Here is a 27,207-nt window from a genome sequence, read left to right on the forward strand (position 1 = left end):
AAGACTGTCATGACACTGTCATAAACATGACATAACACCTGTCATGAACATGAATAAGCCTTCATGAATATTTATGACTGTTGTCATAAAGCGTCATTTGGTAAATTATGACACTTTTAATACAAAGTTGACATTATTCAAAATGTCTTTGTTATGACAACTTGACATTAACCAGGAAATCATTACTGATATAAATTTGTTATAAAAGTATTACTGATTAAACTTTAAAAATTAGGTAACTTTATGTTATTAAAAATAAAGTTTATAGATTATGAGTGAGCGGTACATGGCTCACAGGATAAAACTTGGTAAAGTAAATAAATAAATAAAAATAAAATGTTATTCAAACTCAACTGTTAAGTATTAGTTGAGGGACTAATGTGGAGTTGGTAAAATAGCTCCATTATGTTTTACAAGTAGAATCATAAGAAATGCATGTAGAAGACAACAGTTAATTGGTAATTACTGCATAAATTTCAAGCAGTATATTAAAACCTTCCAGTTAAGAAAATGTTAGAAATTGTTGGGAAAGAAGAAATTAACTAAAAAAATGTTTTCACTGGATTGGGGATAACAGTGAGAACATTGAAGTACATAACAAAAATTGTAATCAGACAGTAATGTAGCTCTTAAGACCAGCATGGACAGGAAAATACATTTGTGCAGATAGATCTATCAAATATTAAGAAACAAAGAAATGCAACAAATATTACAGATGGATCAAAAGATTAAAAAAATAAACAACTAGTGTAGCAATAGTGAATTCTGGATTAATTACTAGGATTTCAAAAAGAACAAATGTTTTGAGTATACAGTATTGTGTGTTATTATTGACTTTGGAGTGCTTGGAGGATAGTAGAATAATACAACTAATCATTTGAAATGATTCATAATCAGCATTATTAAACATTGAAAATGAAACTACAAGCAACCACCAAAACATACTGCATGTGACTTTTTGTTCGAACATTTGCTCACACAGTCTATAAGACAAAACAAAAATCTAGTAATAATGATGACTCCTGCTCATGTAGATATTCTGGGTAATGAAATAGCAGATAGATTGGCTAAGGAAACTGTTACAAATATATTGATATGCAATAGGTTTCTTTCCAAACGTATTGTTTGGAAAGAAAGTAAGAAATTGAGGAGGAATATAAAAAGGAGACATTACAAAATACAGTTTAGGTTACAAGACATAAAAGGATAAGAAGGAGATCATAATAAGTAGAATAAGAACTGGTCATGGTTTTTTGAATGGCACTAGTTTATGTGTTTGATGTATTACTATAGAAATGATAGAATGTGCTTTTATTAGAAGCAGGAAATATGTGAGTCCAACTTCCAAGACAAATATCGATTTTTGAAATGGGTAATAATAGGAAACTGAATTTTGAACATGTGGTTGCTCAGTTGATGAATGATGAAAGGAACGATATTTCGTTGTTTCCTTTTTTAATCTTTGTAAAATACAATAGATGGCAGTAATGCCAAATTGTTGCATGTAAGCTGCGGTTATAAACTGAAGACGAAGAAAAAAATATACCTCTTCAATATGGCGGACCTCATTGACGTACGCGACGTCTAGCACGTCCGGAGTTCTGCTAGACGTAACGTATGCACTTGGACCCCTCTCCGTTTGGTCTGGCGCAGTGAGGAAGAGACATTTCCTAATAAGGAAAGGGTGTGCTTTCGGATACACTTCCGGGTAGGTGGAGAGTTTGATGAAAAGTCTTGCTTTGGAAATACTTCTAAACATTTTTTAAACGGTGAGCCTCATTGCTCCTGTTATTTACCACAGATTTTCCTGGCTTCTTCTCCTGCTTTCATCCTGTGCGGTAATGTCTGTATGCGTTTCGCCTCCATCTTTTCAGAACGATGTCAAAATCTTTGAAGAAGATCGTGGAGGAAAGTCGGGACAGGAGCCTTCCTGAGGTAGAAATGTGCGACAGAGGGATCTCGAACATGCTGGACATCCCAGGCCTGTGTAAGCTAAAAACTCTTCTTCATTTGTAAAACTGGAGCAAGAAGGCTGAAAAGTTGAGATCCGTGTTTGTGGAACTGGGGGGTGGGGAGAGGGGAATTGTTCCCTGCTCTGCTCTGGTGCAGGACCCCAGATTTCTTCCTGTAAAACTCATGCTGTCATAAATGTTGAACTCTGTGGTGTGTAAAGTAGTCTGTAAAAATGTTGAACCTTCTTTTTCAGCTTTTGTTTTTAGGCAAGATTTGATCACAACATCCCAGAGTCTTCCAGAATAGTTCCCATAGGATACCATCTGAGTAAAAGACGGGATTGAACTCTGTCATGCTGTGGCAAGAATTGTGTGCTTTCAAACTGTCACTGATGCAGGCAAGAAAAACAAACAAACAAACAAACAAACAAAAAAAATAGCATCAGTTGAATGCAGAGCAGGGCAACTTTATGACCCTCAGTTTCTTTTCAAGGTCACAAATAGTCAACAAATCTGAGAGACTGTCTCTTGGGAGTGTTTTGAACTTGAAAATGTGGCACTGGACAATTGGACAGAAAAAAGAATTAAAATGGGACAATGCTTTCTGTGCTCTTTATTACACTTACGATAAGCATTTTAGGAAAATCATGCATAATGCACATGATCCAAAACCTGTCACATGCAGGAGCCCATCTAATTAGCTCAAGTGGAGTCATGATAATGGTTGACACAAAATATATTTTTAAGCAGTTTACATTGCTATTAAGGACTCTGAATTATCTGCTATAGCGTTTCCAGAAAGATCAATCTAATTGACTGATGTTTTTCTCTGCTCTCTTAAAGCTGTCTTTTTCTAAGCTGCATTCTTAGAAAAGAAATTCTTGATATGTTTGAAGTTTAGCTTTGTGTTCTCTGTTTTGCATTGATAAACTATCTCATGGTAGCAGCAAGTTGGAATAACTCTGTTATGTCACTACCATTTTTTTTATAACTTTCCAAATTAAGTTGGACGTTCACAACAAATGTCTTAAGGCACTCAAGAAAAAAAAATAATTTTAGTTCAGTCTTGCATACTGAAAATAGTTTAAAAAGTTTCTATCTAACAAGAGCCAACAGACTGCACTTAGCCATTGACTTGCAGCATTCACTCCTCCTGGATGAGGACATGGCAACAATTGCTTGTGTTGTGTCCTTGACTTACAGCAATCCTTCTTACCAAGCATTCAGAGTAAGAGGGATTACTTCCTCAGATTAGAGCTGCTGCTCCTTCACGTCAAGAGGAGCCAGTAGAGGTGGCTCAAGTATCTAGTCAGGTTGCCTCCCTCTTGAGGTGTTCCAGGCACGTCCCACCAGGAGGAGACCCAAAGAAAGACACAGGAAATGCTGGAGGGACTATGTTTCCTGTCTGGCCTGGGAATGCCATGGGATTCCCCTGGAGGAGCTGGAACAAATGGCTGGGGAGAGGGAAGTCTAGGCCTCCTTACTTTGGCTGCTACCCCTGTGACCCGACTCTGGATAAGGGAAGAAAATGGACAGATGGATAAAGAGAATTGGTCCAATAACGGAGCCCTGTGATACTCCACATGAAAAACACCATGAAATACACCACACCCTAGAGTGTGAAATTATGTTCCCATAAGCAAACTGGAATCTGTTGGACAGATGGGATTTAAACCAGCCTAGTGCTTTTCTCTTGATACCTACATGTTCAAACAGTTCTAAGAAAATATTGTGGTCAACTGTGTTAAAATCAGCACAGAGGTCTAGTAAAACCAGAACAGACACAAGTCCATTATTTGAGAATACTCTTTGTAAGTTTGAGCAGCACTGAATCAGAGTTCATAAGTTTTATGAATTCTAAAACTATTCTATAAAACTATTTGTGCATTTTTGACTTTTTTTCTTGTCTGTCATTTCAGTCACTCTGTCTCACATCACTCAGTTGGTCCTCAGTCACAACAAGCTCACAGGTAAGATGGTCCCTTCACCTTACAATTGATACATTAAACTGCAGTATTTAAATAAGCAGTTGTTGCTAGAATGAAGAAAACATAGAAACAGCTTTAAAGAATTGCTGCCATTAAACAGTAACAAAGTAAAGATGTGCTGCTTACTTTGTGCACATTTTTGGTATAATTCTTAGATCGGTTAACATCTAAAATTATTACACACTGTTACAATTCTTGCTTATCACATAATAAATCCATCAACTTCACTAAAAAATACCCAGTAATTACATTTTTCTCACACATTCACTAACAGAAGAGTCAGAACAACTAGTGAAACACAGCCAGCTCTACACCCGTATAGACACACTGTGGCTAAAACAATAGCTTTGATACCACAGAGCTCTGTATCTTGTTTACATATCCTAAATAGAAAGATGTTTAGAATTTTTGGATCATATCACATTAGGCATTTCCTGTTTTAGGTCAGTTTGGATTACCAGAAATATTGGTTTTTGCTAAATGTCATAATGAGAAGGAATGTTTAAGAGATTTCTTTTGTTTTCTTTAGTAATGCTTAAAATTTAGAAGTTTACATAGATTCAGCTATGCCTGTCAACTTTCAGGAAGGTATGGGTTTGCACTGATAAACTGCAAACCCAGTATATCAGTTTAAATTTTCTCCCAAAATTTTCTTCATTTTGGGAGATTGGTAATTGGATGATAAATACATAAAAACAATCCCATCCACCAATCTTATCCAACTCTGCAAATGTCTGAAAATCAGCCACTGTTTCTTTTTGCTTGCCCTGAGAGAGGACTGACTGACTCGCCCATCAGTTCACATGTGCAGTTAACTGTAGTCCCTCTGCTAATGCCAAGTAAGTGACTTTGTTGCTACATTTGGCATCAATTCAAACAAAATATTGGTATTGGCCAGATTGCCTAGAAAGTTGAAACTGTTGTTGCCCTTTTCTGGGTGATGATGATTCACAATATTTGGATTAGATACTGGTGGCACACAGTTTTTGTGTGAAGCACTAACTTTTCACTAAGTAAGGTACAAATATTCATGCACATCCTGACATTTGTGACCAAAACTATTGGGGAATTTTAATGCCATAATTCAAGAGCCCACATCTTTAGTCTCACCACAGGACTTCATGTCTTTGTTATCAAAACTTGTGAAAATGTGTGCTCTCAACTTATGGCAGTAAAATTCCCCCATACAAAACATACTTCAGATTTTCAGAGCTTGATTACAACAATTAAGTAATTACTGGCCTAGTTTTTGCAAGTGCAAAATGCCCCTGATACAACTATGCAAAGAAGGATACATAGATACAATGACAGAAAATATGGCTGGTTAAATATTTGGAATATAAAAGAATGATGATATTAATAATGGTAGATGAGATGATAAATATCCTTCAGCAATATAAATTTTGAGCAACAGGACTACCTAATAAACCCATCACATCATCACATTATGGCACGGCACCGTTATTTCTGGATACCCTAGATCTATAGCTGGACAATAAATCATTAATGTATATCGCAATAGACATTTGAGCAATATAAACAGATAACACGTCTCATTTGCGCTCGTGACTTTTGGCATAATAATGCCGCCATACGTGGGATCGGTCAAGCTGTTCTCCGCTCCAACTGAAGCCAAATGAGTAACTTCAGACTAGCTGAAATGACTACGGTGTGGAATTTACCAGAACACTGATGAATAGGGTTGTGATCCTCCCTGCCAAATTGTGAGGAAGGATTCACAGTTACTTAACTAACTTCTTCATCGTTTGTATACATACATTTCCCTCAGTTTTCAGATCCTACATTTTGAAACTTTGAAACATGCACAAAATGTTATGAGTGGCCAATTTTAATCCAAGCAGTTGCGGGAGCTACTCTTGTTGTTTTGGGGGGTTACCTACCTAATGTTTTGTTATGAGGTTTTTATTTAAAAGATTCTGAGTTGAGCCAAGTGTTATTTTTACACCTATGTTCATTGTTTTACCACAGTTAAAATCAGTGAAAGAGCACAACCATGAGTTCTTGGAATTGAAATATTCCATATTCTTCCCCAAACTATCTATTTTTATTGAAAACTAAAACATAAACTCGTACAATAAACATTCTTCAGTGAAATCATGTCCCTAGTGTAATGCATAAAGCCTGCACTTCAGTGGGCAGCATCAATTCCCATCAAGGACAACAGCATCCGATGGTTAAATCTAGACAAGAAACATCTTAAGAAAAAAAAGATGTAAATTAACTGCCAGAAATTTGAGAAGAATCAAACATGAAGCTACCAGGAACCCGTTATCTTCTGGTACTGTCATATTCCAGAACTGCAACCTACCTAGAGTTCCAGAAGTACAAGATGCTCAGAGCTCAAAGGCATGATCAAGGTAAGGAAGGCTGAAACTCGACCACGACTGAACAAGACACATTGCTGAAACGTCAAAACTGGACCAAGACAGATCTGAAGACAGATTTTTCAAAGCTTTATGGACTGATGAGATGAGAGTGACTCTTGATTGACCAAATGGATGGACCCGTGGCTGGATAATGGGCACAGAGCTACACTTTGCATCAGACGCCAGCAAGGTGAAGGCGGGGTACCGATATGGGCTGGTATTATTAAAGATGAACTCCCAAACCTACTGCCAGTTTTTAGAAGACACTTTCTTCAAGCAGTGATACAAGAAAAAGTCTGCATCTTTCAAGAAGATCATGATTTTTATGCAGGACAATGCTCCATCACATGCATCACAGTACTCCACTATGTGTCTGGCCAGTAAAGGTCTTAAAGGTGAAGGAACAATGAAGTGGCCCCCTTCCTCACCAGACCTAAACCCCATTGAGAACTTGTGGGCCTTTCTTAAACAGTTCACATCTCTGAACAGTGTCTGGGAGGCTGTGGTTGCTGATGCACAAAAAGTTGATCAAGAAACTGACAGACTCCATGAGTCTGTCAGTTTATATAACTGTTATTGAAAAGAATGTAAAGGTAATTTTATTTACATAGCACATTTTCAGCAACAAGGCAATACAAAGTGCTTTACATGAATTAAAAGGAAATACAAACAAAATAACAAACCAAAGAAAAGAGAAAAATAATCTAATGTTGATCTAAAGTATGTAAACTAGATTCTCATGTTCAGGGTAGCTAGATAATATACGTACGTATCCTCTGGTCTAATTCCTTTACTGGTTTGGAGGAATGGGAGTCTAAAAAGTAGTTGCTAAGGTAGTGATAAAAGGGTGGCTATATTGGTCACTGATAAAATTTTTAAATGTCAGAAATGGTTTTTTTTTTGTCAATTTTGAGTTGTATATTTATTATTTTCACTTTAACAGATGACAAACAAGTGAGATGGGAAAAGTTTTAATTTGAATTCAGTTATATATTAATCCTGCACGCATTGATATTGTGGTGCTAAGTAAGGCCTTTGGATGCTTTTCTAAGGTTTTGTTGCAAACCAAGCATGATGAGTAGCTTACACAGGCTGTCTCTAAGTATTTGTTTACTGAATCCATTAACTTTTTCTAATTTAGTCCTACAATACTAATAGTTGGTCATAATAAACGTCTCTAAAATTTGTTTTGCTCCTGGTTTCCAGGTGCTGCTGATCAGAGATCAGCTGACCAGGAAAGTTAATCGTTCACAAGCGCCATTAGTTATTTCAAACAGTGTTTAAAAAACTAAGGTGGTGTTGTTAGATCATCTGTCTTCAGAAATACTGGGCTAAATAATATTTCTGTGGTTAAATTGATCATCTTCACAAAAACTGTCAGCATAAAACTAAAGCAGAATCAAACAATAACTGGATAAAACATTTAGAATCACATTCCGGTTCTTTCCTGAGCCAGTTGAGAACTGGGTCTAGCAGCAGTCCTGCCTGGAGCCTCTTTGGTGGAAAACCTCTATTGAAATTCTTTAGGTTGGCACTCATAAGATTACCTCTAGATGTGTGTTATTGTACACAAATGTTTTTAAAGCATATTAATTTCACAGATCCACATCTGTACTGCTGCAGCGATATAAAGTTCTGAAAGTACTTTAATTGGGGTCTATAAAATTTCTCTTCCAGCTGTGCCTCCTAACATCTCAGAACTGAAGAATCTGGAAGTTCTGAACTTGTTCAACAACCAGATTGAAGAGCTCCCGACTCAGATCAGCAGTCTTCAGAAGCTGAAACACCTCAATCTTGGGTATGTGACATTTTAGGTTTTTCATGTTTGAGGTCTTTCATCAGGATTGCATTTTCCTTAATGATGCAATTTGTGGTTAAAACTAGGACAATTTCATGTGTAGTAATATGTAAAACATGTGCTTCATAAAAAACCAGCAACCTGGATTTTTATGGTGTGGTAGGTTAGTACAAATGTGAGCATTAAAAAAAACCCTATTTAGTTGTCAAATTTAAACAAACATTGATATGTCGACAATCTGTCAATGCTTCCCCCCTCCTAAAATAAAACAGTCTTTATCTCGTATAATATAACGTCTCATTCCACATAACAAAATATTTCTTACTGATGGCATTACAAATACTAATGACAGCATAAGGAGAATATTAAAATACAATTATCAAAGACAGTAATACTATTGCTGCTGTAAAATCTCAAGAGTTATTGTGGCAGAGACCAGGAGTAGGATTTGATAGAGAATTCAAGTTTTATTGTCTCTACTACAGTTTTTTACTTTTCCCGCCCACAATAAAAGAAAGGTGGGTGATTTTATTTGATTGAACAAAATATCAACAACTACTGTATTTTCACTTCAAAGCAGTAAAGAATATTTAATGAAATATCCTTTTGTTAAATTGTCTTTGCCTTGCATCCAAGCACCTGGACCTGCTGACCGGTACGGTGTCCATCAGTCCACGGTCAGCTGGATCATCACAGCATGGACTAACTTTTTATTTACAGTACTTGGCTAAATTAGGATCTGGAAACCAGAAGACCAAATATACAAAAATCTACCTGCAGATTTTAATGGCTTCCCTGACACTGCAGTCATCCTGAACTGGTCTTCCTTTCCTCCAGAGTTACGAGTTTTCATCACCAGTAAAGGCAAAGAAGTCTGATGTCTGAGTACACTGCTAGGAAGTGTTTTAATAATCACTGTTCATTTTGTTATACTGTTTGTACTTACAATAAAATTGAATCTCTTTAATAATAATCTGCATTTTACAAACCTGTTCTCCCTTATGTCAGTGTTTACGTTACATGAAGTATTTGCATATGGTCCTGGCCTTCAAGTGAGATACTAAAATACAACACTTTCAAGTAATTCCAGTAAAGAAATATGAATATTAAGTAATATGCAGTTAGTCATAAAATTCAATATACTGAATGTATACTTAGTTGACAGCTCCTGTTCTCAAACCGAAAACCCTGAGTAGGTGTTCTCAGAGTGACTGTCTTCTACTCCGAATTTGTCTATCTCACTTTCTGAAACGGGACTTTATAGTTTATGATTTTGAATTTCACAATATGCTAGTTTTCTGACATGTTAATGAATGAATCAGTGAATGTTTTGCTTTAAATTGAAATTCTAGACAAGTGGGAAACTGGCTCTGTTTCTGTGAATACAGGATGAATCGTCTCAGTGGTTTGCCCAGAGGATTTGGATCTCTTCCTGCTCTCGAGGTGTTGGACTTAACCTACAACAACCTGAACCAGAACTCTGGTTCTCTGTCTGGAAACTTCTTCTATCTAAGTGAGCATTTGGCAAACAACACTGAACACACCATGTTTATTTGTGAGTAAGGTGCCTGCAGGTTACAGGCTGCAGAGGGACATGCCATTGTTTCAGTAAAGACATGGCTCACATGTACACACTCACATGAACGTGAAACCGGTATTTTGTTTTCAAAATTGATTGTTTCTGGTCGCCCAAAATGCCAGATCTGTGTGGACACACAGCCTAGACAAAAAACCTTTTTGGATGCACCTAATGTCATGGATGTGTGGACTGGGTCTTAGGCTATGTTCACACAGGAGGCAAACGCCACCCAGATCTGTTTTTTTATTGACTTACTTTTTGCCTATATGCAACCTTTCTTATGGCAGTTTGAATGAGCAAATTCTGATCTTTTCAGGCATCCAGCCTTAATTAATTGCGTTAACAGTTTGTTGCTGTTTGACGTCTACATTTTTCAAGCAGGTTGGTTTGGGGTCATAAATCATTTGCAAAGATGTCTGAAGTATGAACAACTACAAAACAAATGCAAAAAACAATCAGATTTCAGCAAAAAATCGGAATGAAGCATCAAGAGCTGCTTTGTGAACATAGCCTTTGTCTGCTTCGACATGACTGAGTGATGTCTGTACCATAGAGGTTCAGTCAGAGTATACGTAAATACTTCTCTGATATAAAGCATATGATCCAGTAAGACATAATTGGTCTAAATAAATACTTCATTGTTGCACTTCTTTATCAGTTTAGATTGTCTGGGTTAGGCAATTGTAAGCGAAGTAATTATGGTGGCGACATCCCAGGAAGGGAACGTAAAACATGGACACAAAATGCACTTTAATGTGGTTCTGTTTTGAAATGCAACCAATCAGCATCATTCTGTCGGCTGAACAGCATCAACTTCTCAGCCAAAAATGACTGATGTGAGGTGATGAAAGAAAAGTGCAAGGCATGATGGGAAAACACATTATGCCGTTAAGCACAGCTGATGGTGAGTTCCTTTGTGAGTATCTGTCTTCATGGAGCCAAGTTTTAACATTCTTCAGCAGACGGCTAAGTCTGCAGACCTCTTCACAGACAGTACTTCTGTATGAACATCTGCTACGTTTGTCACAAATTTGATTCTTTTAATCTTTTATCTTCCTATTTAGCAACTTAAGACATTCCATCGATGGATCCATCCATACATTATCTTAGCTCTAGAAGGGTTGTGAGGGTTGTTTGGTCCTATCTCCAGCTGTTATCAATTAATCACTAGTCGATCGATAAGAGCAATCAACTTTAGATTAATTCATTTATCAATCATTTCCAGCCCTACTTTGGATCTAAATTACCAAGTCTGGGCAGCCCCTGATTATCAGGAATATAATACATAGATAAAAAGCTCAGACTCTGTTAATGTTTATATATACCTGCCTGATGAGGGTTGATTTTAAAATAATGCATGAAGGCATCAGTCTAGCACTTAAAGACATCACAGGTCAGTACGAATTGTAAATGTTGAGAAACCAGGGTTCCTTATAAGAGCAGTATTTTATGTTTTCCATTCGATAACACTATCAAGTAACTATTACCTTCAGTTGTTATAAAAATGCTATAAGTTTATCAGAATCAGAATCACGTTTATTGCCATTGCCAGTAAACAAGTTCACAAGCTATGTTATGTTATGAAATATGGTGTTTTCTGTTTTGTTTTCACTGCATGGATATTCTCAGCTGCGCTGATCTGTCCCACGCAGACATCTTTGTCCACACGATATGTGGAACATGCAGCAGTCAAAATAATCTGGGAACTTTTTCTGGGCGTTAGTCCCAGAGCATCCAGATGTAACAGTGATGCCATGATGATCCACTTATTATTAGTTTTTCTTTCTGCTCAAAATTGACATTGCTGGACGATATTTGTCAATTATTTTACCATTATCATGATTATTATATTTTTAATCTTTCAAATATTTGACCAACCATGTTTTCTGTCATTGTATCTATGCTTCCTTCTTCTAGTTGTGTCAGATGCATTTTGCACATGGAAAAACGGCTCTAATAGGAGAACCCCGGCCTTCACAGTGCAGAGACCAGTGAACAGTGATATGATGACAATAATTCAGTATTTCGTCGTATCTAGTTGTAGTGTTGTTTTATATACAGTAGATGGCAGCATATGATATATAATTCATTTATACTATTTCTTCACATGAAAATGCATGTAATTTGTTGCTGTTATTTAAAAAACTGGCTAACGGGGGTTTTTCATTCAGAAAGTTTATTTTAAACTATTGAGAAAATACTCAACATTTCATTTAAAATTACAAGGAGCATTCCAGATTTTGTTGGAATGAGGCATCATGTTCATTTGGAATAAGTGTGAAAATTATATAATTATATACATAAGATATACAACCATCATATTTCTGTTTTCTAGCCACTCTTAGAGCGCTGTATTTGAGCGACAACGACTTTGAATTACTTCCTCCTGACATTGGGAAGCTGACAAAGCTGCAAATCGTAAGTTCACCCCAGTAGCACCAACACAACTTGGACTGATGAGGTTTTCTACTGTCGGGAACAAAATGAATGTAAATACACAAGTGTGTGGAATAATCATTCATTAATCATTCACAGAAAGTGTTTTATATTTGTGAAGATTGTGAGGCTAATCCAGATGCCAGGTTGTTTTGGTGGCAGATCTTTATCTGAACATTACAGTGACACACCTTGCATTGCTTGGGGAACTTCTCATAATCTTAAGGATTCCTTTTATTCAATTCAGTTTATTTTTATTGTGCCATTTTACAACAAATTTAGATTGAGGCACTTTGCAAAAAAATCATTTCAATTCAACCATACATACATTCCAGGTGATCCTAATTAGTCAAGCAGTACAGTTTGATCAGTTCGTTATAATTAGCCTAAAATGTTTCTAAGGAAACATTTTAGGCTAATGTTTCCTTAGCCTAAAAGGAAACATTAGCCTTTTAGGCTAATGTTGACTCAATACTCAATGTATTGAGTCATTGACTTGCAGCATCGCTCCTCCTGACGGAGCGCGTCACCACAGCAGGACATTGATTGAATTCAGTGAATTTCCAACTGATACACCTACAAACAAGCAGAGAGGAAGCCGGTTTGGCAGAGACTGTATTGCTGTGACATCTCACTGCTGAAATGCCTACAACCTGGATTAGCTTTTTAAAATAGACTTTCATAACATGATAAACATCAACAAGCAAACATTTGTAATGTAAATATTAATTTTAAATGTTACTTATTTTTGTTCTTTTGGCTTTAAGCACTTTGTGGGTTGAATCACAGTGGTTTACTTAGTATAATTTTTGAGGTTTTCTTAGTATTATGTTTTTGCTGTTGGAGTAAAATTAATTATGTAAACTTAAATAAGTGAAATGCCTTGACACACTGATGGATAAAGATAACTGCTTGGTCCTTTGAGTGGAATATAGCTGCTAAACAATCTGTGTAGATGTTTCAATCCTTTTTCAAGTTGGTAAACTGCACAAATTAAAGGACAACTTGACAGTAACAAAGCAGACAACTGAGGGGAAAAGTGCTTGAATCTTCATATTCACACCTTCCTGTTCACCTTGTCTGTGACTTTGCTGAATCACATAAAGAACAGCTGCACCACCAGCCAAGATTTCAGTAAAATTGACTAATTGAAAATTGAAAAAATGCTTACTGGGGACAGTCTGATTTTTACAAGTTCCTCCCTAATTCAGTTCAATTTAGTTTATTTAGTGAGGAGGCAAGGTGCAATGAATATCATTGAGGAGGGTGGGGCACTTACCCAATTTAACAACGGGGACACACTGACTTTATAGGGTTGATTTTTAAAAAGGTAATTTGTACAAATAAATCTGTTCATTACGTTGAGCCTGAAGTTGAGAAATATGTGACTGTCCGTCTGTGAATGTCTGATTTAAATTTATAGGAGCTAAAACATTTGAGAAATTGTGTGATGCTAATATATTTTTATCCTTATCTTTTCTTTGTGTGCCCAGCTGAGTCTCCGAGATAATGATCTGGTCTCGTTACCGAGGGAGATTGGTGACTTGGCTCAACTCAAAGAGCTTCACATCCAGGGCAACAGACTGACTGTTCTGCCTCCTGAACTTGGTACTCAAAAACATTTAGCCACATCCACATCAATACCCCACCCTAGTGTTAGCAACACTACATAAAAAAGTATTTTAGCAACTGGGGATTTTCTTTGGTGATTTTTCAATTTATCATCATAACATGGCAAACTATGCAAACTATTACTCCACTTCTCTGCATAATTTACTGTTATCCAAATTTCTTAGCATTTTTGCTGTTAAGTGCCAAAATCTTTTAAAGACACACTGGTTTCTAGTAAATATTGCAATGTGTTTGTTGTACTGGACGCATGCATTGATCACTCTCTGTCAAGATATTTCATTGTTTCCTGCATACCTTCATGCTTACATGGTTTGAACAGAAGAAACCTTTTTTCTTTTTTTTTTTTCTGTTACACCAACAAATTCAAGCTAACTACACTCTCTATACTAGATTTCTTATCATAAAAGAACTGTGCTAGTAGAGCGTTGCATTTAAAGTGCTCTAGACTACAGCCAGAGGCTCAAAAAGTGGGTATGCAGCCTATGCAACGCAAAGGGGCGCAGCACCAGAGGGGGCGCCAAAACCCCGTCTGGAGGGGGCGACGCGCCGATTATGACATTGGGCTCCTTCACCTTTCGCACATAACGAGGTACATGTAGCGAGTTTTACACTTCATGTAACGTCGCCTCCGGGGAGGGGGGGGAGGGGGAGCGTCACTCCTTCACCCTGACGTTCCTTCCCTTGGAGGGGGCGCCGATTTATGTTTTTGCATCCACCTGAATAATGTGTAGTTGCGCCACTGACTACAGCCACATTCACCCAGACACACAGAATTACAACAAATTCCATCAAATTCCAACAAAACCATCTAAAATGGAAGGAAAAACGATCCCCTTCCTGAAATATCTAAACAGAGTAAGAGCAGAGTCAGTCCTAGATTAACAAAAACATCTCAGACTGCAATAGATCTTCTGTTCTCAAGTAAGACTGAAATAATTGCCAAGGCATTTAATTTTTTTGACTGGTTTGTCAAATCATAATAGCATTCTATTTTCAAGAAAGCTAATAGAACAGAGGTACACAAAGCTATACAGGGACTTTACTTTGTATGGTGTCAAACCAAACTTTATGTCTAAGAGCCACAGTAAAGTCCTGAAAATAGCAGACTGGGACAAAATGCTAACCTCCACAAATGTAGACGTCAATTGTGAGTTATCAATAAACTTAGAGGTGATGTCCTCCTTTGCCCATAGGGGGAGACATTGACCTATAAAGAGGAACAAACCACCATGGTTAGATGAAAACTGAATAAACTTGTTAAAATCTCAAGACTCGTTCAAGTAATACTTAAAATCTAGCCTATCTATTGATTAAGATTTACTCAAGAATAAAATGGGGTTACACAGACCATAAGAAAAGCCAAAGCAAACTTTTTTTTAATCTCTATTATAGAGAATGTGAATGACAATGGGGAAAGAGTGGACCACTGGATGAAGGATGCAAAGATCTGTCAGCCCAGATCGCAAAATATGAGTGAATCAATGTTGAAACAATGTCAGGCTTCAACATGGATTCAGTGTTTCTGCCTGACAGTGAAACGATATTGAAAGTGGTCGGTGACGTTGAATCAACATTAGGGTTTCAACATAACTGGCACTATATCAATGTTGATTCAACCATCATCTGAATGTGGATCTACACATTTGTGTTGATTTTATATTGAATCAAAGTTAAGGAATAAATATTGATTCATGTACATGTTTTGGTCTGATAGTTCTACATCATAACATACCATTACAAGTTTCTTCACTGGTGTTAAACATGCAATTTTGTTGGTAGGCTATTATGTCGTTCAAAATTATCTTACATTGCCGTATTTCCAAAAGTGTGTCTACACACAAACAAAATGGAATTAATATTACATTTTATTTATGAAAACAGGCATAGATCTCTAAACATATTTCACTCCTTTTTGACTGTCTGTTTTCCATGGAAGAACAGTGTCCATGAGGTTAAGCCTTGTACTGTATGAACTTGTGAACTGAATCCTGAGGAGCTTCTGTCGTTGTGTGGTGGAGAGCGTTCTCTCCACCTGCATCACCGTGTGGCACAGCAGCTGCACTGCCACTGAGAGGACGGCTCTGCAGTGGGTGGTTGAAGCTCCACAGAGGATTGTGGGGAGCAGCCTTTCCTCCACCTCGGACCTCTACACATCACGATGCAGGAGGAGGATGCTCCAAATCGTGAAGGACTCCACCCATCCTGCACACTTGCTGCTCCAGCTCCTTCCTTCAGGCAGAAGGCTGAGGAGCATCCAGAACAAGACCACCGGGCTGAGAAACGGTTTCTTCCCTTCAGCCATCAGATTCCTGAACTCAAGCTGCACTTAATTCAGCTTCATGTTACTTTTTGAATTTTAATATTTACACACTTGAGTCCAAATTTTGTACCACAAACAAGCAAAGGTGAGCTGGAATGCCAATAAAAAAAATCCTTGAAATATCTTCAGACCATCAGTTGCATCCACCAAATATTTTCTGTCTTTGGTTTTTTAAAAAGGTGATGGAAAAATCTGACAGCCATCCATCATTTTGACATTGTGCACACCTGAGCATTGGTGCAAACGTGCAGACAGTTTCAACCTTAATTGCATTCTGACTTGTATAATATCTGATAAAATAGGAAAAATTGCAGATAAAAAGTTCAGTGTATTCAGTTTGAAAATGCCACGATGTGGATTATCTGTTCAACTGAAACGGAATGAAAATGAATTGCAATTAAATGTAGATATCATTTTAAAAATCCATGAGTAAAAACAGATTGACAGGATTTTTTTGGGCACTGTTAGTCAAAATGACAGACAATGGAAAAGGTGTAGGCTGATCTCTTCTCCAAACTATGGACATTTTTGCCATGTAACTTCTCCCTACCACTTCAGGGTTGAAATTCTTTGGGAAATCGCCAAAAAAAAACAAGAGTTCTGATGAGGTATGTAAACTCATAAGCACAATTGTATGTCCTCATATGCCACACCCAAAAAATATCAGAATGGATAAATTTGAATCTTGACTAGAGGAATATTGGTGATGTTCAATTGGTGCAGATCAGATGTATGTCAGAATTTGTTTCTAACAAAAGCCAATCAGTTGATTTGGTAATTAGCTGGGATACTATAGTCTCCAGTGTAAACCTGAAGTTCGCAGAACTATTTTACACCAACCTGTTTTACATTTTCTGCTACAGCTTAAAGTTGATTGGGTTCAGATGTTATGAGGTACATGCACTTGTAAAAAAATGAAACAAAAACACAACTTTCAGGCACAACAATCCATAAAGATAAGGAGCAGTACAATCAGAGTGTTATTGTATTGTTATGTTTGTGTCTTTATGTCTTCAGGTAACCTGGATTTAACTGGGCCTAAGCAGGTCTTCAAAGCAGAGAACAATCCATGGGTCACTCCCATCGCAGACCAGTTCCAACTTGGTGTTTCCCATGTTTTTGAATATGTTCGTTCAGAGACCTATAAGTAGTAAGTACAAAAATACACATATATTTGTTTTTTGGTTTCTTGCTCTCGCCTGAACTATTTCTAGATTCTTATTGTCCTAACTTGGTCTTGACACACTGTCTGGGCTTTAGGCTAGAAACTATAAATGCCTCTGCAGAGTTTTTTAATTTACATTAAATTCTACAGATAAACAGCAATAAGTTAATAATAAAAAACAGATAACAGGGTTGCTAGATCCTTGTTAACACATCTCTTTGTAAATATACTGAAGGCCATATGGTTTAAGTTTCCAGGTGTGAATATTTTATTCTAGACATGCAAGTGTTGAAAGGCAGAGCAGCTCAGAAGGAAGCTATTAATTCCTTGTTCCAAGCAGCACAAAAAGCTACAGAAGATTTCAAATTGTTGCCCAGAGGCATTGTGTGGAACTGATCCCTTCATTGTGTGACTGTGGAAGACCAGTCCTTGTTTCAGCTGTGTTTGCTGCCACTTTATGCTTGCATATTTTTCTGAACCTTTCTCCCTTTACATCATGAACAGCATGCAGCAATACTATATTTCATTTAAAGTAGGTCATATGACAGTAGCATAGCAATCATAACTTGGATTGTAATATTCCTTATCAGAGACATGAGTTATTTTATTTTCTTTCTAACACATCTATGCAATTCAAGCCACGTGTCAAGGCTATTGTGCTTTATAAAACTCGATATCTTTATCAATTCAAAACTACATCTAAGAAGGCTGGCCACATTGCTTGAATTAGGATCTGTGTCTGTAAGACCTTCAAACATTTGGATTGTGTATGGATGGGTGGATGTGTGTGGATTTATTACCTGGAGGTGTAAAGTTATTGATGGTGAGAATGGTAGAAAACCTGCCACGTTTGCTCTTGGACTGTTTCTAGAAGCAGGAAAAATCCAAATGGAAGGACAGAAACATGCAAAAAGTGAATTCAATATAATACTGGACCTTTAAATGTATGGACCACATCCAACTCGCAACTCAGCATATTTGAAAGATCAGCAAATAGTGATTAGACTGATAGATTTTTTTTTCCATTCATAGCTGCCTCCTTTCCTGTTTAATGATTCATGACATATTTACTATGTGATTCTGGCTTCAAACTTTCCTGCAGAGAGAGAGAGAACATAGCATTAAAAGGATAATTTAATATTGTGCTCAAGTAATGTTTTTTATCACAATTAAGTAACCGTTACCTTCGGTTATAAAAATGCTGTAAATATAACTTGAAAGAAATTTAAAAACACACCTTACATGGCAACTGGATCTACTGGTAGATTTTAGATTCCACCTTCTGCTCAATTTTTTAAATCTCACTATCAATTCACATAAACTCACACGAGATAATAAATACCTTTTTCTGTAATGTTATCTTTCATTAGTAAATAATTGTCCAACTAAATTAGATAAGACCAATTTGATAAATTTGAAACAGAATGTCAGAAACCTACATCATACCTGTCAACATCTGCTGAAGGTAATGATGAAGGACCTGTGGAGTCCAGGAACATGACCACCAGAAAAAACTAAATTAACTCAAAACAAGGATGTATTTTAAGTGCAGCTTGAATGTAATTCATTCTCTGTTTCAGCTGTTTCTCCATGGGACCAATAACTTTTCTCTCAAACATAATCTCTGAAAGCAGCTCCTCTCTCTCACCTCTGTGACTCTCACAGCACAGGAAGAACGCTGAAATGATTTTACTGTTCACAAAACAATGTAGCAAAGCATCATTTTACATGATGCAGCATTAAACTGCTATAAACAAATAAAAAACAAAAGCATCAAAGACATGAGAAATCATCCCATGCCTGTTCCATCCTATTTGAATTTTAACCGACAGCCATGATTAAAACATTTACAACTCATTAAGTCAGTTAATTTTTTAACAATTAAACATGTTTATCATTTTACTGCCCTAGCCCAAGAAATGGAAAATAAAATGTACCGTATCTGTCAGTTGTCCTCTAAAACACTTTGCAGCTACTTATATGCATGTTCAGTGCAGTAAGTTTCCCTCAGTTGCTGTTGAGTACTGGGAGACTACATGACCTGCTTTCTGCTGCAAAAGAGTTGGATCATTTCTTGCATCTTAATTGGTTGTTGGCAGGAGGGGCTTCCACAAGGCAATATTCCTGCAAGAACCACAACAGCCTGCATATTTATATTTCAAGTTTACAAAGTTAAGCTCAGTGATGAATAAAGTGCTAGATCAGTGTTTCTCAACCTTTTTCGGGCCGCCGACCCCCTAGCCTTTATCCAGGTCCCTCACCACCAGGGGCACGGTAAAGGGGGAAAAAGTGATGACAATTCTAGGGGCCCTGACCAGCAGGGGGCCCTCCACAATTTAATTATTTGTATTTTGTTCATAGTAATAAAATAAAAAAAATCAGGATCCTGTCAAATACAAAATTAATCATATTGTATTTTCAAAGATTGTTTTTAACAGTAAAAATTTTATGTTACCCCCTCCCAGACCAAAAAACACACATCCGTTTTTGCCCTGGATCTGCATGAAATGGTTCGTTCCTGCTTGGAGCGCTTCACGGTGACGTATGCAGTTACAGTCAGTAGAAGCTGCAGCTGAATACAGCGGCGACTGTGGCAGTTACTATGCTGCTAAGAAAAGTTATAAAATCAGGTTTTCAAAAACAAAATAGAGAGAAAGAGAGAGAGAAAAAGACAAGAGTGTTAATTTATAACCGAGTTTTTCTCCAAGAGAGGTGAGATTATCAACCATTTAGCATAGTTAGCTTAGCTACAGACTACTGTTTGCCTCCATTTCACTAGCATTTAATGAATTAAGGAAAGAAATTACCAACATATTCATATATTTAACTTGTCCCTTGTTCCTTTTACCACTTAACAACAGATGAGTCAGTCAGCAGAAGCTCTAACCCACGTCCCCCCTGACCCATCCTCTCCTGAGTGAAATTAAAGCTGCAACTTTTTATAAATTTTTTTTTTTTCACATATTTGTTAAAACTGTCATTATGTTGTGACAGTATGGTATGAGAGATAATCTGTGAAAAATCTATTTCCTCTGCTTTCTCCCAGTGCTAGAAACAACCAGTCAGTGGCAGGAGGGTTTTAGTGCTGTCAGTCACAATCTCATGTGGTGCTGCTCATCCTTCCTCCTCCTCGATTTGTGCCCTGCCGCAACTAGCATAGCACAGAGCTGTGCAGATTCAAACTGTGAATGCTCAGTCTAGTTAGCATAGCTACCAATGACGGCAGATAAATGGTTTCTTGTAATGTTAAGTTGTTTCTCCCTCATTAGCACATTTAGCAGTGAGTGGATGAGGCTAATTGACAGCGCTAAGAGCATCCTGCTAGTTCTGATTGGTTGTTTTGGTCAGAATGGTGCATTACTTTAACGAGTAATAGTAATTCAGGAAGGAGATGGAGGAGATTGATCGTTTTCACAGATTATCTGTCTCATAACAAACTGCTACAACATTGTGACAGCTTTAACAAATATGGAGAAAACATATTTTTTTAATTAAAGTTATGTACTGCAGCTTGAATAAAATGCAACTGCAGAGAATTTTTGAGAAGTCTGGATTGCTTTATGTGTAGTTCCACGTTGCTTTTGACTGTTGCTCATGGGGAGATATTTCAGTATCTAAAACTAAGAAAAAAATTTAAGCAACCTACCTGCATACTGGATGTGGACTGTTGGATGTAAAATTCATGAGCAGTAAATATTGTGCTAATTATCAGTATTGAACCACAGAAAGCAAGGCAGATGCAAGCCTTTAAAATTGTGACGCTTTTTATGAATCAAATAGACTCAAAAAACTGTAACAGCAGCTGCGTGGGGGGGCCAAAACTAATTTTTTGTCAGGGGGCTCAAGATTTCTGGCGGCGCCCCTGATCACCACCCCCCACTTTTGTTTTTCAGTGGAAAAACAAAAGTTCCAGATCCTTTTAATGCCATACAAGTATGAGCCAGAAACATGGGTCTTTATATAGACCTGCCTATTGATCTATAGATTACCGTATTTTCCGCACTATAAGGCGCACCGGATTATAAAGCGCACTGTCGGCTTTTAAGAAAATTGAAGGTTTTTAGGTGCGCCTTATAGTGCGGAAAATACGGTAATAGTTTTACTGGACAGAAATTACAAAGAACAAATCTGGTTCTTGATCAAATCCTAATGAGTCAAATTGAAAGTGTCATGGAGTCATCAGCCTCATGACACTGACATGAAAAATAATATTGAAGAAATAAATATATCAAATCTTATTAAAAACATAAATAAGTGATAAGTTATTTACTGTTATGGTCTGTAAGATATATTTATTCTCAGGATTAGATACTTCAACAACATTATTTTACCTTTTATCTGGACATAGTGTCTGTTTATTCTTGCCATACAGTCTCTGTATTAATTATTGCTCTAAAGGTCTTGCCATACCAGTTTATTCCTCTGTATAGTTTCTTAGTTTATTCTTGCATTTTGTTCTTCATTCATTTCCATTTAGTTTTCTTTCATTAATATTATCCTCTCTTGGTTTATTGCTATGTCCACGTTAGTTTCTTTCCTGTTGCTAGATTTATTTTATCTTTTATTGACGCTCACCATCAGTAATCTTCACTGTGGGCCCACCCTACATGGTGGTGGCCCCACATGGGTTTGCCCATGTAGGGCCCACGTAGGCTGTGGCCCTTCATGGGCAAACCCATGTGGGGCCACCATGGAACCCGCGGACAGACCCATATGGGACCCATATGTCAGCCCTCCTTTTCCCCATATGGGGCCCACCTAGGCATGCAGTCAGGGAATTCACATCTAGTTCGTCGCTCTGTTTTATGTCCCGCTTCTCCTGTTTCAGAGTTTTGCGCAATTTGCGCGTCGTTTTTTTTCTTTTTTTTTTCTTTTTTCTTTTTTTAACCCCCTAATGTGCAGGCCGGTCGGGAAGCGTATCTCTGGGAAAAAGGCAGACTGACATAAACCTTTTAAAACAACGGAAACAATTTCTGCAGTCTGATTATTGAAATTTAAAAGTGCTGTGTTGTTCTATCACCCCGTTTCATACCAGACCTTACAGCACCGATGTTAACGCTATAAAATGAACGCTCTCTGTCGTGGTGTCACCATGGAGGGATTTCTTTATTTAAACGGGTTCATTTTTCAGAGGGATACAAAGTGAGGGTTTTAATAATTACATGTTTATAAGATAAATTTTCTGTTGTCCTTCCATGGAAGTGGGCAGCTTTCAAACGGAAATAAAACACTTTTTAATATAAGTTGCTGCTTTGACATGATCACAGAACTGCCGAAACATAAGTACAAAAATACCAGACAAAGTGAATCACAGCAACGTCATCAGCCGGTATAACGCTGAACTGATGCGGTGAAGCTACTAGTGGCAGGAGAGGAGCTGCGCCAAGAAGCTACAAACACTGAAGAGGAGGAGAAGAAGAAGAGCTGCCATCGATACCGTTGCAGCCAGGCATGATTTAATGTTACACAATACAGTTTTAACAAGTTGCTCAAAGTCTAAACTGGTGTTGTTGTGCATTTAAGGTGTAAAGTTGACCTTCTTCGACCGAACGCCCCCCAAAGGAATCCCAGCGCCCCACTTTTGTAAAAATTTCCGCCAGCGCCCCCTGCTGTCCTCTGAACGCCCCCCGGGGGGCGGTACCGCCCATGTTGAGAACCACTATGCTAGAGTGTGATTACTCTGGTTACATTTTTTTATTGATTGAAGCACTAATATCCGTCTTGTCCTGTCTGTAATTTACATTATAAATATTCTCCAAGATGCAGTGGGGAACCGCTACTAACTGCAGTGTTTAGACAGTTTTAACTTTTGCCTCTGAGGTTTAGTAGGCAAACACACTCAGGTTGTTTGTTACCTGGAGGTTAGCCACCCGTCACCAGGACCCCTATCTGATGACAGAAGAGAACTCATTAACTCACAAGCTGACCCAGCGCAGGCATGGCAGCCTCTGTGTTTACCCGTCTGCTTTGCAGTGCATTCATACTGAGTGAGGCACACGTGGCAGGACACTTGATGTGTGTGTGACTGTGTGTGTGTGTGTTTGGAATGGGGCGGTGGAGGAGTTTTGTCAGGCAAAATTACAAAAATGTGTGGCACTGCCAATACAGGCTTTTAAATCCAGACATATGCTACTTTGGGCTGCACTCTACACTGTTGTAAACCTTGGTTGAAATAAGGTGAAAAGGGAACAAAAAGTGTAGAGTAGTTTTTATATTGTAAAAATTCTTGAGAATATTGGTGGTATATCAGGATCTGAATCAGTGTTTCTCAACCCTGGTCCCCCCCCCTCCCCCCTGTCCTGCATGTTTTAGGTGTTTCCCTTCTGCTACACACCTGAATTGTATCTCTGGGTGATTAACAGACTTCTGCAGTACTTGATGGTCATGCAGTCATTTGAATAAGCTGTTCTGGAATAGAGGCACATCTAAAACATGCAGTGGGGGCGGAGAGGACCAGGGTGGAGAAACACTGGTCTAAATATTTTCAAGAATAATTTTCTACTCGCAGAAAATCTTTTTTAAGATGTTTTTTGCTGTGATTTTCCTTATTTTTACGACTCTTCCTTTGTAATCTTTCTGTCTCTATGAGTCTAGGAGGTATACTGTTAAATCACTTGGCACTATTGTTGAAGATACAGTAAATCAGCTTCAAAGAGAGGCCATCAAGTCAATGGCCTTTGGCCTCGTCCACTTCACTCACAAACACATTCACACATACTTAGTTTTTAACTTCTTAAAAAGACACACACCAGAGTAATAGAAAATAGAAAACCAAATGTTTCTTCTCCTTGCTGACACAAACGCAGCTGTGTGAAAAAAGAACTGACTGGGCTTAATTAAGCCAACATGGAATAGGAGAACTCCATAAAATCAGCCAGAGGAATCGGAATCTATTCCCCTCTTTTCCTCTGCTGCTAATTGGTTCTTGCAAGTCACCATTTGAGTAGAAAAATAGGCATGGACACATACACACACACAGACACACACACACACACAAATGCAAATACAAAAGTGGTAAATTATCCTATGTAACTCAGCTTTTTGATGTTTACAGAATTGAATATTTGTAGTGTAGGTCACTATCTCTCCAGGTTCTTCAGCACACAGATTAGTGAGTGAGCACTAAGGTTAGTTATGTGACACATGCAACAACCAATAGATATGTAATACTACTTTTAACATTAGTGAAAAAATTAGATTATACAACAAAACAATAAAAACTAAGAAAATATATATTTTTAAGATTAACTTCTAAATATAATAAAGGAAATTTATTCCCGCTTATATCAAGGGTAATTTTTAGAATATCACTTAGATGACCTTCAGCCATTTTGCAGCAAGTTAATTCAGTTGTCAATTCTTTATTGAACACCAATTCATGATTCATCTCAAGGCACTTTACAAACAAAAGTAAATTCATTCAGACATATTCCAAGTCAATTACATGCATCCCAAATTTGAACTTGGTTATTAAACAATATAATCAAGTTGAGTTTATGGTAAAACGTTTTCTTTCTAAGCAAACCCAGCAGAATGATTTGCAACATTTACTGCTGATGTAGAGCCAGTTGATAGTCACTTACATTGTGCCTTTGACTTTGCAGCAATCCCTCACCCCGAGCATGCATAGCTGAGATACTTTCTATGTATAGAAAAAAGTTAAATGTTGATGTACCATTTTTTATTAGTACTAATTTTCGACCGCTAATTTAATTTTCATAAAAATAAAATATGTCAAAAATATGTGGACTATAATGAAATTTGGTAGCTTCATTGACAAACATTCACACATCCATGTCAGTGAGGAAAATACATATTTGAACACCCTGGGACTTTGCAAGTTCTTCCACTTAGAAATCATGGAGGGTCTGAAAGACATAATTTAGAAAAAATCCAGAAATCACAATGAATGATTTTTTAAAAAAAATATTTATATGTGTTACTGATCCTAATAAGTATTTGAACATCTGCCAATCAGCAAAAATTCTGGCCCTCAAAGACCTGTTGGGCCTCCTCTCAGAGGTTCACCTCCACTCCACTTCTTCTTCATTAACTGCATAAAGACTCCTGTCCACCTGCACAATCAGTAGGACTCCAATTACCAAAGAGCTGTCCAAAGACACCAGAGACAAAACTCAAGAGCTCCTCAAGGCTGGAAAGGTCTGTCACCAAGCAGCTTGGTGAAAAAAGATCAAGTGTTGGAGCAATTATTGGAAAATGTACAAAAATGCACAAATTGAACTAAATTTAATTGCAAGGCTCCAATAATAAATAAATGAATAAGTAATAAAAGTATCAATGTAAATATATATAATTAAAAAGTTTAACTAATGGGAGTTTAGCATCCTTATGAAATCTGGTTGTTCTGTTTTTGAAGCTGCTGAACCTTTTCCCAGAGGGCAGCAGGGAGAACAGATCATGATGAGGGCAGAAGGCGTCTTTTGTGATTGGCTGAGCCCAAGGGGAGCTAGTTTGCTCACCAGGTAATTGTGTTGAATGCTGAGCTGAAGTCCAGAAACGGCATTCGCACACGAGTATTCTTCTCCTCCAGGTGTTTTAGCCTCAAGTGCAGTGTGGAGGAAACGGCGTCCTCTGTGCAGCAGTTGGCAAACTGCAGATTAAGAGGAAGGAAGTTTTGAGATGATGTGATCCTTCACCAGTCTCTCGAAACACTTCATCATTATGGGATTGAGTGTAACAGGGCAGTAGTCATTCAGTGATGAAATTGTGGGTCTTTTGGTTACTAGAAAGATGATGACTGTCTTGAAGCAGGATGGAATGATAGCACAGCTCAGTGAGGTGTTAAATATGTCAGTGAGGACGTGAGCCATTTGTTGAGAATCAGACCTCATATGTTATCAGGACCTGCTGCTTTATGCATGTTGAGTCGTCTCAAAGTCGTTTGAACATCAGCTGTCTACAGTCTGAGTATCTGTTCATCTGGATGAGAACTGGATTTTCTCACAGGAGTGCTGTTGAGGGCTTTAAAACAACCAAAGTAGTTAAGTGCATTCAGAAAGTCTGTTCTGTCCTCGCAGGACAAAGGAGCAGCCTTGTAATCTGTGATCAGGGGCGCCGCCAGAAATCTTGAGCCCCCTGACAAAAAATTAGTTTTGGCCCCCCCACGCAGCTGCTGTTACAGTTTTTTGAGTCTATTTGATTCATAAAAAGCGTCACAATTTTAAAGGCTTGCATCTGCCTTGCTTTCTGTGGTTCAATACTGATAATTAGCACAATATTTACTGCTCATGAATTTTACATCCATCAGTCCACATCCAGTATGCAGGTAGGTTGCTTAAATTTTTTTCTTAGTTTTAGATACTGAAATGTCTCCCCATGAGCAACAGTCAAAAGCAACATGGAACTACACATAAAGAAATCCAGACTTCTCAAAAATTCTCTGTAGTTGCAATTTATTCAAACTGCAGTACATAATTTTAATAAAAAATATGTTTTCTCCATATTTGTTAAAGCTGTCACACTGTTGTAGCAGTTTGTTATGAGACAGATAATCTATGAAAACGATCAATCTCCTCCATCTCCTTCCTGAATTATTATTACTGGTTAAAGTAATGCACCGTTCTGACCAAAACAACCAATAATATTTTTAAGTCCATCTGAACCATAACCTTGAGGTTCTCCATGGCTGAGTGTCACTGCAAACATCAGCGGAGAATTGATCAATTGCTGTGCTAAAGGCCCTCCCACAATAGTGAGGAATAGAGCGGGTAATGGAAAAACTCACTACCAGGGGTAAAACCGAACTACGCACTAACTGGTTAGTGCGTGACTTGCCAGTAGAAAAGCACCTTAAGTTACCTTAGATACTGAAGTCTGTTTTCTGAGGTGAGATAGTATCTGGTAGCGGCTCTGGCTTTTAAAATGAAACCTTTGGTTCCTGCAGGTGTCTTAGTATCCTTATTCACACACACACACTGGATTATTTCCAA

The 27,207-nt window shown here is 37.6% G+C and overlaps 1 protein-coding gene across 2 annotated transcripts in view; it reads left to right on the forward strand.

Moving 5' to 3' along the window:
- Window positions 1–1,630: 1,630 nt before the first annotated feature.
- rsu1 (Ras suppressor protein 1) overlaps window positions 1,631–27,207 on the forward strand; it is a 28,897-nt gene continuing 3,320 nt past the window's right edge. The window contains exons 1-8 of one of the 2 annotated variants that reach the window (XM_088001154.1): window positions 1,631–1,708; window positions 1,875–1,987; window positions 3,872–3,922; window positions 8,005–8,125; window positions 9,514–9,638; window positions 12,040–12,122; window positions 13,634–13,748; window positions 17,110–17,242. In XM_088001154.1, the coding sequence (XP_087857280.1) occupies window positions 1,879–1,987; window positions 3,872–3,922; window positions 8,005–8,125; window positions 9,514–9,638; window positions 12,040–12,122; window positions 13,634–13,748; window positions 17,110–17,242 (737 nt within the window). In that variant the 5' untranslated portion in view covers window positions 1,631–1,708; window positions 1,875–1,878. Of the gene's footprint in view, window positions 1,770–1,874; window positions 1,988–3,871; window positions 3,923–8,004; window positions 8,126–9,513; window positions 9,639–12,039; window positions 12,123–13,633; window positions 13,749–17,109; window positions 17,243–27,207 lie in introns of both variants that reach the window. The other variant, XM_088001153.1, reaches the window with a different exon arrangement.

This window comes from Poecilia mexicana, unplaced genomic scaffold, assembly GCF_051168715.1.
Source record: "Poecilia mexicana isolate PSO_F unplaced genomic scaffold, ASM5116871v1 scaffold_20, whole genome shotgun sequence".
NCBI classification, from domain to species: Eukaryota; Metazoa; Chordata; class Actinopteri; order Cyprinodontiformes; family Poeciliidae; genus Poecilia; species Poecilia mexicana.